The following is a 12,916-nucleotide window of genomic DNA, read 5'->3' as shown; positions in this document are numbered from 1 at the left end:
TTTGTTCCATCAAAAAATTCGAAGTAAACATGTTTTAGACAATAATGATAATGCATTGTACATTAATTATTTCAAAACATTGAAAATGAATCCTCTTGAGAATATAAAAGGTACGTAAAATGATGGTACATACAATCTTTCTTATTACATAATGCCTTTTGTTCCGCAATTCAGACTTTGCATTACCATGATTATCAGGAAACGTTTTCTTTCTTTATTTTTGTTCTTATAAGTTTTTCTTAAAACATGAACAAATTCTTTGCTAAGAAACACTTCTACTTCACAAACGATGTGTTAAGATAGCGCAGTTGAAAAGCACAGCTACTTAAAACTTGCGTATCCATACCGACCGCCTCATGGAGGCCCGTAAACTTTGTCCATTCATGATAAAAAATTCTAATAATTTTATGCGCTTTTCGTCAGATGTGTTCAAACATGGATATAACATTAGAAATACCAACAAATTAAATTAATATTGTACATGTGCTCTCTAAATTGTACTCGAAAATACAGATATGTTAGATATGTTTTCAATGAGAATGCAAATTACAATTGTGAACTCTCTCTCTCTCTCTCTCTCTCTCTCTCTCTCTCTCTCTGTATATATGTGGGGAGGGGGGGATTTGCTTATGCATGTGTACTATGGGATGAATTTAATTGTTGGCATTTTTTTTTTTAATTTCGTATATTTTATACTTTCTCAGTAATACCGTTAAGCACATCTCTAAAATTTGTCTCTATGAAAATGCATGTATATGTATCTACATTCAAATTATCGGCAACATGCATTTTTCGATACTCAGATCTATGCAATATCAATATTTGTTGTACAAAGCCTGACTGCCTTTCCATTGTCTGTTTTCTAAAATCAAAAACGTGAGGAGGCTAACCCTGCTATGGGGGAAGATCTACTATATAGTAGTCTTTCCCCCTAGGGGGAAATGCTACTATATAGCCATTTTTCCGGGGGGGGGGGTCTACTGTGGGGGAAATGCTACTATATAGCCATTTTTCCGGGGGGGGGGGGTCTACTGTGGGGGAAAGGCTACTATACAACACCGGTCTAAAACATTGCACGAACAATGTCAAGCTGCAGTAGTGGAATGCATTAAAGTACATGCAGAAATAGCAATCTTGCGAAATGCTTACAAGTACCATACAATGCACCAAAGAACTTAATGTAACAGCGAGCTGTGTACGGGTTCTTCTGTACGGTCTATCTCTCTCAGATCAATAAATCGATAGGGTGCACTTCCTTGTACGATCTATGGTGTTTTTAATTCAGAAAAAAATTCTACCACGTGTTATACACTCAGGACAATTCTCAACAACAGAAAAATGCATCAGGTGATTTCCATCGCACTACCGTCCGAGCTCTGTATTCAGAAATATCCCTAATATACGCGGCCTCAATGCATTGATGGACATCAGACTCTCGCATAGTGGGCATGGAGACAGATTCAGGGAATGATGAGGACAATGTTGATATTCTAAAGATCATGTAGAGATTGCCAACTTCATACAGAGATACACAATACAAGCATTATTCACAGACGACAGAAGTACTTTTTTGGCACGCTGTTTTTGGCTATAATAGCTCTAAAACTTCATTGTTATTTCAGATATCAAACATTTCGGTTGAGCATCACTGAAGAGACATTATTTGTCGAAATGCGCATCTGGTGCATCAAAATTGGTACCTTATAAGTTTTACATTAACCTTGATCATACACCAAAATAGGTAGAACTTTTCATATGTGATACGTGTATTTCTTGTGGCAGGACTTTCCACTGACACCAAAATCTTTGACCTGGTGACCTTAACACTGACCTTTGACTTGGTTCCACTTGATTGATTGTGTCTTGAGCTTTATCCCTCTCGAGAATTTTCCACTCATATGGAGACGTCACCAATACCGGTGAAAGGCTTCAAATTTTAGGCCCATGCTCGACACTTACGGTCATTGAGCAGTGAGGGTTCTTTAGTGTGCCACACCTACTGTGACACGGGACATCCGTTTTTAAGGACCCGTGACATTCAGAACTAATGCCGGACTTTTGGCGATGGAACTGTCACTGCTTGTTTCAACGACTTAGGTCAGTCGCGGCCGGGATTCGAACCCCGGTCTTCCACATGCGGGGCGAAAAACGCTTCCAATTTCTTGTAATCCGGGGGCATCAGTGTTTCACAATTAAACAGATCTTGTTCTGTATTTTTATCAAAATAAAATATTTTCAAAGTACGGATATGGATATTATTGACATGTAAATTATCTAAACGCAACAGCTGAAAAACACCTGACTTTGACTTGGTTCCATATTTGGTAACGATTACCATATTTGAACAATGGTAAAGGGAAACAATCCAAGATGGACAAACTCATAAAATAAGCCATCGTATAAAACAAGTAAACGTTATTTATTATTCTGAATTCAAATAAAAGGTTAAAAAAAAAATCGGAAAACATATATAGGCCTATCAACAATGCCGCGAAAAAGGTCGCGGAGTTCATGGAATGTGTTTATTCACGGACAGACGACACAACAAACCGGATCTAACTAGACTGAAACGAAATGTGTATTCTACTTCATTTCTATTAAAATCCACTGCTTGTCATTTTCAACTATGAAAACTTACGGTGAATGATATGACAATCAAAGAGAGACAATCTAGTGGTTCTTATTCCAGAACTGGTTCACGTGATGCTCTCTCCTGGTGCATCTAGGTAATCACTTTTCGGAAGATAGAATTTCAGTCTTTTGTGATTTTTTAATATTGTAATGATTTCAACCCATGTTGTTTGTTTTTATTTTGATAATGATTTCGACTCCTGGAAATGTTGACAGACGATTGCATGCATGGCAAGTTGTTTCTGAACATCCAAGTCCCTCATTAGAACCCTTATTAACTGGTCGAGTGTTGGTTTGCCCTCGCCCCACCGACTGATACTATGCTCGATCCTGATATCGATACCAGACTTCAAAGTTTCATCCATACCCTGATATTGTCAGCTCTATTTTGGGGGGGGTGAGGTGGGATCAGATTTTGATATCGATACAAGTTGCCTCTGCTAATTAGAGCGTATTCGTAAAAAAAAATAATAATAATAAAATGAACTGTAACATCCTCAAGACAAAAAGAAATGTTCCACTTTCTCAATTTCTGTCTTTCATAAATAGGGTGAAGGCAAACAGAGGTCTTTTTAAAGGTGACCTCGGGTATAGGATAAAGGGGCGTCATATAGTGGCTCTACACTTCACATATGAGAAATGGCAGTTTTGTTGTTCTTAAAAACATTTTATTTTAAAAATCTACAAGAGAGGAGGGGGTGTGCGTTCAATCTTCGTGACCCCAGTTTACTCGCGAAACTTTTAAACCTTAAAACCCCGTGTAAACTTGGACTTTGGTAATTCAAAATGACGAATTGTGACATGGTAAATCTCGGAAAGATATATTCACATAAAGTGTCCCTATATCAAACTTTGAACGTTAAACCTTATCAAAGCCCCAAACTTGTGTTAGGGACCATGCACAGTTTGAATATACATGTATATAATTCTGATGCTGACAAAAAAAAAAACCTGTATCCAAATGGCTCTCCATGCATACTTAAATCGAGTTTTCAGCTACGTTGATCAAAATATTCAAATAAAAGATTCATACATGTATGTGGTATCTTTAGGATGAATCAAATTCTTTGATACGGGGAAAAAAATCTAATTCTTGATTTTACACATCCGCCATGGCCAGCTGTGAGTGTTGGTTCCATTGCCTGTTTCCCTTTTAAATAGTCCTAATTTGTCCCAGTATTCTTACAGTTCTATCAAAGGGAGGTTTCATGGCCAACAGAGGGGCAAGTTCTTCATCTATATCCAGGATTGTTTTTTTTAAAATAGCAAATGGGAGGGGGGGGGTACTTAGTGTTGTGGAGCATTTCGGCCTTTGAACGTAACTGTACAAAATGAAATCTAAAATGTGACATCAATATTTTTGATTATGAATTTTATGAAGAACTAATTAAATGTTTCGGTTTTTAATCTTTTAACTTATTAGTCTAGCTGGACTACCATTTTTAAATTTAACGCACCCGGTACCTTTTGTTGTCATTGGGCCCTGTGCCTAGGCGGCCTGCCGTAGCGCGCTTCGCTTGTCATAGCTCAGTATTCAAGTGCGCCACATGGGATATGTATTGCACCGTGTACTAAAGTTGACTTAACACCTTTTTTTTCAGTTATGTGCAGGTGAATGGTATTTAGTGTTGTTTTTGTGAAAGAAAGCCAGAGAAGAAAATTGATGTGTGAAACACGAACTATTTCTAATATAATTCACAATTTTCAGGAAATGTAAAAGGATGTGTTTACGATTTAAAAATTGACGTGTGAATTATTTTATGATGTGTGTTATTGGTAACACGTGAGTTGACAGTCGAAATCACGACGTGTATTGGATCGAGAGATGGGGTGTGGTATTTGTCATTTTACCTGAAAATCATATTTTATTATAATTGGAAGACATGCGGGGCGGTTTGATATTCATCTGCACTGTAATGAGTTTATTAGTGCAGAAACTTGCAGGTGAGTATTCCCGCCTGTATGCTCTCTATAATACCTCGATTCAAAAAGACATCATCGAACCTTATATTAGTATAAATTATTTTTAAAAAACTACCTATGATTCGGTCCATTTAAACCACTTAATTAAGGGTAAGGTACATAATTCATATCCTTTGTCAAATCCAAACAATAAAAACAAAAGACGTATCCACGCAAGCACAGATGTGCATTTATCTGCAGATTTTTTAGCTATGTCAGCGATTCAAGATTATTAAGTCAGAAAAAGGAATTGATGCACACTTAAACTTGAGTGTTTCCACGTGTGCTGTGTGTGAAGCTGTTTCGTTTCATATATCTATTTAAGAGATATACCACAAAGGTGGCACAAGGCGTTCCTCGTCGTACAAGAGGTCTCGCTCTAATTTTAACTCTTTATAAGTTAATGGGTTGACAGGTCGTGTATACATATGAAATTTTTGTCAAATTGCGTTTTGAGAAATCCAAGTATCTCTGTGCTCAGCCATTGTAGTCAACTTCTGGTAGACTTTTGTAATAGGTTTTTATTTGATGAATTGTAATCATGGAGACGTAGATATGAATCTCTCAAGATTATGTAGGAAGATAATATGGAGAAGCAGTGATTGAAAGCAAATATCTAAAACCCGTCTGGAATTATGTTGTCAGAAATAAATGAGAAAATGTGGAGTCGCTTTCACTTTGTATGTCTGACGACATCAATATGAATATATAGACACGAGTAATTTTCTTTATAGATTCACTTATGTACATCACGATACTTTAATTTCATTTCAGCCGACTGTCAACATATGGACAAGTTTTATATGGTACGTAAATATCAATATATTCAAATTAAATATGCCAATATGTTCATTTTTTTCTTTCATATTGGAATAAATATAGTGTGATCTCCTACAAAGTAATCATTAATCATGAGCACGGTTTCCAGTTACTGCACAGAAACTGTCAAACTATGTCTGATTTTATAAAATATTTGACATGACCAATGTATTGATGATTTGACATGCATTAAGTGGCCTTAAAGATAATGGCGATGCATATCTAATGATGAATGATAATGAATTCGACGAACCGTAAAATTAATTACCAGATAAACATTTCTTGTTCCTCAAATGTCGTATCGCTCTCCCAACTCTGTGCACTTGCCAAAGATGGTACAGAATGAACAGATATTGTTTTGTTACGTCACTAAAAGAAATATAACGATAGGGTTATCATTTTTATTTTGTTCTGATTTTTGTTATTATCATTATGATTTTTTGTTGTGTTTGTTGCTCATTTTCTGTTCTTGAAAGAGTTTTTTGCTTTCTTTATTTTCATTGGGTTGGGTGTGGTGTTAATATGAAAACCCGAGACACACTTATGAATTTCCATTCTATTCTGTGTGTGGTGTGTCTGTTGGTTGGTTGCTTTATATATATTTTAGTTTTCCTGTGTTTTTCCAATCAATATTAACTATTACATGAACACCCAAGACACTCTTTTGGTGGTTTGGGAGTGTTGTACAAGGGTAACTTTACTCCACCTTGTAAATTAAAGCAAAATGAGCTTTGTTGCAATGCATTCAAATCGGGCAATTTTCAAACTCGCCTTTCAACCTATTCACAGGGAACAGAGAACGTGAGACGCATTGAACTTTAATTCCTCCAGCCCCTCACATCTACTCAATTATTGAATATTTCATTGAACATCTTGGTTACACTGGGCGGTCGGTCGGCCTACACCTGTCCCATCTTGTGTGATCGCATGATATCTACATTACTAAATTAAAGAAACTTCGTTAAATATGGGATTAAAAAAAAATAAAGTAGTGATTTCACTCCCGGGAAACGTCTTCCGACGCTATGTTACAGTAGGATTTTTATGAGCATTGTTTCATTCGTGTTTTCGCTTGAATTACAAACTTATCTCCGTGGTCGACAGGAAATGACATTTTAGCTGATGATGGGTTTTTTGTTGTCATAAATCACGCTAGATTTTCTTTACCAGCGGAAATATGTGCGTTGTGTCACCCTAGTCCCGGTGACATAATGCAGCCTATAGATTTTTGGTTGCATCTCAAATTTTAATTAAATGATCGAAAAAGCAGGGTTATATACATGTATATAAAAAAAGGCCTTGGGCATCTATTATTTCGACGATTAGTAAGCAGACCAGCAAACATAAAACACGGGCAGTCCTCCTTTATTTTAAACACCAAATATGGGTTGCGTGACAGAAGTTCTAATGTGGTTCATATGTTGTTCTTATCAACAACCAAGAACTCTCTCGAGAACGCACGTCCACAGATGACCAGGCCCCTGTTCAATTGTATTTCACACTCCAGATTTTCCATATCCAATTCGCAAAGAACTTGTCAAGTCCCAGCGTCAAGTTTGAAGAGTTTTCCCGTTTATTCATTATTAAACTTATTTTGCTAAGCGGAACAAGGGCCAAGGTCAAAAGGTCATCATACATGGACCAATTGGAAAGGCGTTGCAACAAGGATTAGCCCCACTGAAAAGTAATTTCAAAAGTAATGTTACTCTTTCTGACATTCTTACCGAAGTTGTGTCAAGTGTTACTTTTATGACGTATTTATTATGTCCCTTGTTGTTACGTTGTGCTCTGTGGAATCAACAAACCAGAATTTGGGTTTCCATGTTTTGGCAGGTTATATTTGGTATATTTTATGAATACCTAATGCAGGGTGTGTCAGAATGGAATCAAATTCCAATTCAATAATCAATTAGCAACACAACTTCTAACCACCAGGAGACACTGATACCAGGTTTGAAGAATCAACAACATAGGTCAAATTCTGATCTAGTATTTCTTGTATAGGTGGGGTTATTGAAACATGCGTTTCTAGTGTTTGGTTTGATTGTTTTGCTTCAATAACATTAACCAAACATAATTTAGCGGTCAACAGGGTCTAGGAAGACTAAGCAAATATATCATTTCACATACTTTAACTCCAGACGAATTACACAAGTCCGACCCCCCCCCCCCCTCCAAAATATTAATTACAAGTTTATACGGAATACACCTGTATGTTAGATATTATTTTTTTTCTATTACATATAATTTCTATATCATGCATCTTCCATGTAGATATCAAACGGATGACATTTTCACTTCATGAAAACGATTAACTGTTGATTTGCTATCTTCTTTCGTAATTCAATTTTAATATCATATCTACATGCCAGAAAAATGTCAGAAATTCTTATTTAAAAATATTGACTAAATTTTCAGCCATGATTTATTTTGAAAACATGGAATAGGTTTGAGCAAGGGATAAACGTTACATAAAATCAATTCGAGTTTAAAAAACGCCTCGGACTCTTGAAAAGCAAGTAAATGCATAAGTCTTGTTATTTGTTTAGATTATTGCACGGAAAATAATGTTCAGTATCAATTACAAATAATGTCGGACAAAGTTAAATGACACTTTTCAAATATTTAGGAATGGCATGTACTGCTTTGAGCTATTTCAATTATAGCAGGTATAAATTACTATCTAGCAGGAATACAGATTCGTTAATACCAGCTGCTGGATTCCAATTTTCGATTTGTAGTCTATATAACCAGTGTTAAGCTGCCATCTGTGTATCACGTGCCCTTTGTTGAATATTAATATATGAAGCGGTCATCTAAGGTTACGGTTTCGATTTTTTTCATCTAAATCTCGAATTATAATCAATCTTGAGTTTTATGATAGAAAGTGTCGGAATAGCAAGTCATTGCGCACTTGCATGTAACAATGAGCGTCCAAGAACCAGCCTGAATGTTGTCGGATCACTGCTGAAGAACGACCCTTACAATGGGGAAAATATGTTCATAGCGAGGTTGTTAATCTTGATAGACGATGGACGATTTTATGCAATAGCAACAAAACATCGCTTCCAAAGCTCAAACTCTTGATGTGATTTGGTAAACGAGATTCTTGAGATCAGTAATCTAGAGTTATTATTGAGGATATACTTGAAAATTGCATACAACGGTGATCCCACCCCTTCCGGTGCCATAGTTAAATTCAAAGATTATTTAATTTATTTATTTATTTTGCAATACGTAAACTGTCAATATAGATGGAACTATTTAAAGAAAAACTTTATGTCTGTTAGCTTATTCATATTAAATAATTTTGTTTAGTAAGCATTCACGTTTACAACAGTTCTGTTAGAGATGGGTTGATGATAAATTTTTGCTTTTAGGATCATTTTCAAAAATCTATATTGAAACCATTACTACAATCCTTAAAAAGTGCGAGTGGTTAATTTTGTGAACGATTAAAAAATAGGATAAGCAATGAATAAATTTATACAAATGGGATCCCCATATCCGGAAACATAAAATCGATGAGCAAGGTTTTAATTTTATATTCCGACATACAGTTTCCTGTGGCGGGATTTACGCAAAATGGAAACCCGGGCCGTGTGTCATCATCGCCGATTACCCACGGGTGCTTAATACTTCTATTCGATTTTCTCCATCATCATGAGGGAGCGTGAGTGGACTCAAAACCGCGGTGTGCGACGATGGTGTGTCATGGGTATTTTAAAAAGTGATAAAAAAAAATCACAGTTACCAGGTTACAGTAGGATTAAGAAAATGCATTAGCCAAAAAAAAAAAAAAAAAAAAAAAAAAAACCAACAAGAAACAACCCAACAATATGAAATCCGTAATGTATCACATTTCATAGTAGATGAAGATACACTGGGTCATGCATCTTGTGTAGAAAAATCAAGACACCCCCTCCTGTGAAAAATGCACAGCGGAATTCTTGATTTTTCTACACATGACCCTGTGGTAAATATTGATCTAGGCATAATATGTTTTACGGCGTGACCGTGTTTGAGGGCGAAGCAAACAAATTTTGGCATTGGTATCTATATCCAAAACAGAACAAAGACAACCCGAAGTTAGCACGAGGACGGAACTGTATCAAAGCATCCTAATTTTGGATATTTGATCCGCCTACATATTGAACGCGGGAAATATAACGCAATTGATGTAAACAGTTCATTGTGACGTCATATTCAACGTCGTTATTTAGGAAATTTACAAACATAGCGTTTGAACCACAACAACAAACATGGCGTTTATGTTGGAGTGATTATATATGATTAAGAAAATAAGATTTACATGCTTTTACGAATTTTATGTAACATCTCAGAACGACGTGAACTAGGGTAGACGAGATTCAAAATGGAGAAATACATGTCCACGCGATAATATTCGAATCGACGCCATTAGTACCAAACTTTTCAAGTTCCATAGGTATGGTTTAATTTTTCATTATTTCCCTATATTTTCCTTTTAAACATGTATATACGTGTTACCTATAGGGAGAGCTCCGCTCTCACGGCCCTTCGGGCCGTGAGAGGGCTTCGCCCTCTATTAAAAAACAAAAAAATTCACTCTGACTATCTGAGAGACTACATGGATTGTTAATTATGATTTTTTTCTTCTCTGACAGTACCATTAAGCTCCAGCAGGTTACATGATGATGAAATGAATAATTTTGTACAACCTGGATAATGATTTTGTTTAATACTATAACTGACTAGTGGGGTGTGTAGACAAACTACTAAGAGGGTACCTGCAAGTCCATGAAATTAGCTGAAACACCAGGTAATTATCGATATCACCAATAAATGTCCTGAAAACACCAAGGTATCAAACACCTACACTGTAGGCTGCAGGATGTCGGTACATGTATGCCTATTACGTGTATTTCCAAAGTTTTGTTTATTTTGTTAGATAGTTTAATGATTTATGGCTAATTTCAACCCATGTTTTTTATTGGGGGAGGGGGGCAGTATATTGGCAAAACAATCACTGTTTTGGGTGGATCATTTTGGAAAATTTATTCATAATGTGACTAGGTTAGAAATACTTATCATTTCCATTAGGGAACTCTTCAAATTAAAGTCGTGTAAAGTCATGCTACCGGGACAACATACGTAAACATTACTTAGGCATACATAATATAAATTATGGTGTAGGATACATATTATATATAACCGACTGCAAACCACAACACTGATTAAAATTCTAAAGTCAAATTTAGGAATTGATTATTCTTGCAAGAAAACAAACGAACTTATTAAACTATGTGAGGGAGTGCAGGTACTAAATCTGCCAAATCTGACCGATATAAAGCATCAATCGCAAGAAGAACTGTGAAGGGAAAAACCTATATGCACATCCAACACAAGAACTTTTCTTGTAATTAATGTGATTAATATGTTTTTAAAGTTATTCTGTCAGACTATGAAGACATTCTATTTTATCATACAATTAGGACAGGTTCATATGGCATGGACTTGGTAAATATACATGAACACACATCCCCCCCCCCCATTTCCATATTTTAGAACATGTTATATATATGCCAAACTGCATTTTTTAAGACGTTTATAACACTAATTAACACAACTAATGCGTTTTCAAACTGTATTTAAGCTATTTTGAAAATTACAAAATATTGATGGATTTAGGACAGAGAACATCATTGTTTGGAATTTTAAAATAGGTGTGGTGGAGTTTAAAAACATGTAACATTTTTAATAAGATTGTGTTAGAATATTTGGAAAATGCAGTTTGACCAATGGTTATTTTATTTAAAAATACACCATGTATTTTAACTCTTAAAAAAAGGGGGGGGGGGGGGGGGCTGCTATGACTGTTTCGTTTATGTCCCAGTAATCTTGCACTTGCTCGCAAGACTTGTGCATTTTCTTACCAGTGACGCACAAGATTCATCAAATCGCAATAACTCTAACGAGCTGGTAATGAGAAGTATTGAAGCTTAAAAAAATTTACTATTACACTAAAATTGATATACATATGATTATAACAAATACGATTACGATATGACCAATGAAGTTGCTATTGATAAAATGTGAAGCATCATCATGGTGATGAAAACTAGTTATAAATCATTCAATTTTCTATCAACATGAATGCAACTTTGGAATATATGTATATAAGTGTGTATATTTTTTTTAAATGATACATTTCTGTTTTCGGTACATTTATTGGTGTTTTCGGAAATTGCCACTTGTTTTTTGGTGATTTGCTAATTCCATTGACTGTCCCCTACTGGTCTGTTTTAGTATTTTCTGCCTTTTTCAATTTTGAATAGGCCTAAAAGATATCACCTATCAGCCAAATTGTTATTTGTTACAGTATGACTTTTAAAATATTCCATTTGCAAGATCCAATCAGGTTGCAAGTGTTCAAGAGAATAACTTGAAGATGTTTTCAGCTTTTGATTGGATGATATCACCAATTTGAATATATATCTCCTATTCAATTTGAAACGGTCATTTCACTTTTTCAATATAAGTGACATCATTTATTCAAATACATGATACTTGCTTACAAGTTTAAATAGGTGATATCAACTATTCAAGCTTTATGTTAAACTAACTGCTCTCACAACTTTGTGCTTTGCACTTTTATTCTGTTTGTGAGTAAGTTTTCACATCGATAAATTCTCCAAAAAGAATATTTTTATCCTATAATAAATTATATCACCTATGTAGATGAGTGATATTACCTGTAGATGAGTGATATTACCTGTAGATGAGTGATATTACCTATAGATGAGTGATATTACCTGTAGATGAGTGATATTACCTGTAGATGAGTGATATTACCTGTAGATGAGTGATATTACCTGTAGATGAGTGATATTACCTATAGATTTGAATATTGATATCACTAACTTGCAATAGATATTGAACAGCATCCCATAACCTACACTTAGGCTAAATGTGACAACACCCAACCCCCCAAAAAAAACCATTTTCCTTGTATATTCATCTTAAGCTATCTTATTGCAAACAAAAAAGTTCTCCTGAAGTCATTTTTAGTTCAATCTCGGAAAGGTTCATGGAATCTTGAACTAACTTCAAAACTAGTGGCTTCAGAATGAATATATGATCACCCATGGCAAACTTTGATCAGATGATTACATGATGTCATGTAATGTTGTTATGACAACCTGCAATATACAAACAAATCTGAATTGATGAATAAAGAACAGTGTAAGAAAATAAATACTATGATAACATGAGTTGATAAGTACTTTGAATCATGAGTGAGTTGAAAATTACTCTATATGATATTAGAAATAGGTTTGAAATCTGGCCTGGAGGTTATAAAACAGTTACTGTACTCAAACTCAGCCATGTTTGTTTTGAGTACAACTCTGAGCAAACTCTGAAGCATACTCAAAAAAATCTTGAGCATTTATTCCATTTGAGTTTGAGAATGATTTTTTTTTATGCCTTATAACCTTTGCTTTTGAATATGAGTACAATTTAG

The 12,916-nt window shown here is 35.2% G+C and overlaps 1 protein-coding gene across 2 annotated transcripts in view; it reads left to right on the top strand.

Moving 5' to 3' along the window:
- Positions 1-4,146: 4,146 nt before the first annotated feature.
- Positions 4,147-12,916, top strand: part of LOC125669748 (extracellular matrix organizing protein FRAS1-like) — a 66,555-nt gene continuing 57,785 nt past the window's right edge. Inside the window, exons 1-2 of one of the 2 annotated variants that reach the window (XM_048904481.2) lie at positions 4,147-4,575; positions 5,368-5,399. In XM_048904481.2, the coding sequence (XP_048760438.2) occupies positions 4,515-4,575; positions 5,368-5,399 (93 nt within the window). In that variant the 5' untranslated portion in view covers positions 4,147-4,514. The remainder of the gene's footprint in view (positions 4,576-5,367; positions 5,400-12,916) is intronic. The other variant, XR_008802320.1, reaches the window with a different exon arrangement.

Source organism: Ostrea edulis, chromosome 4, assembly GCF_947568905.1.
Source record: "Ostrea edulis chromosome 4, xbOstEdul1.1, whole genome shotgun sequence".
Classification (NCBI taxonomy): domain Eukaryota; kingdom Metazoa; phylum Mollusca; class Bivalvia; order Ostreida; family Ostreidae; genus Ostrea; species Ostrea edulis.
This window is presented reverse-complemented; position numbering and strand designations above follow the sequence as displayed.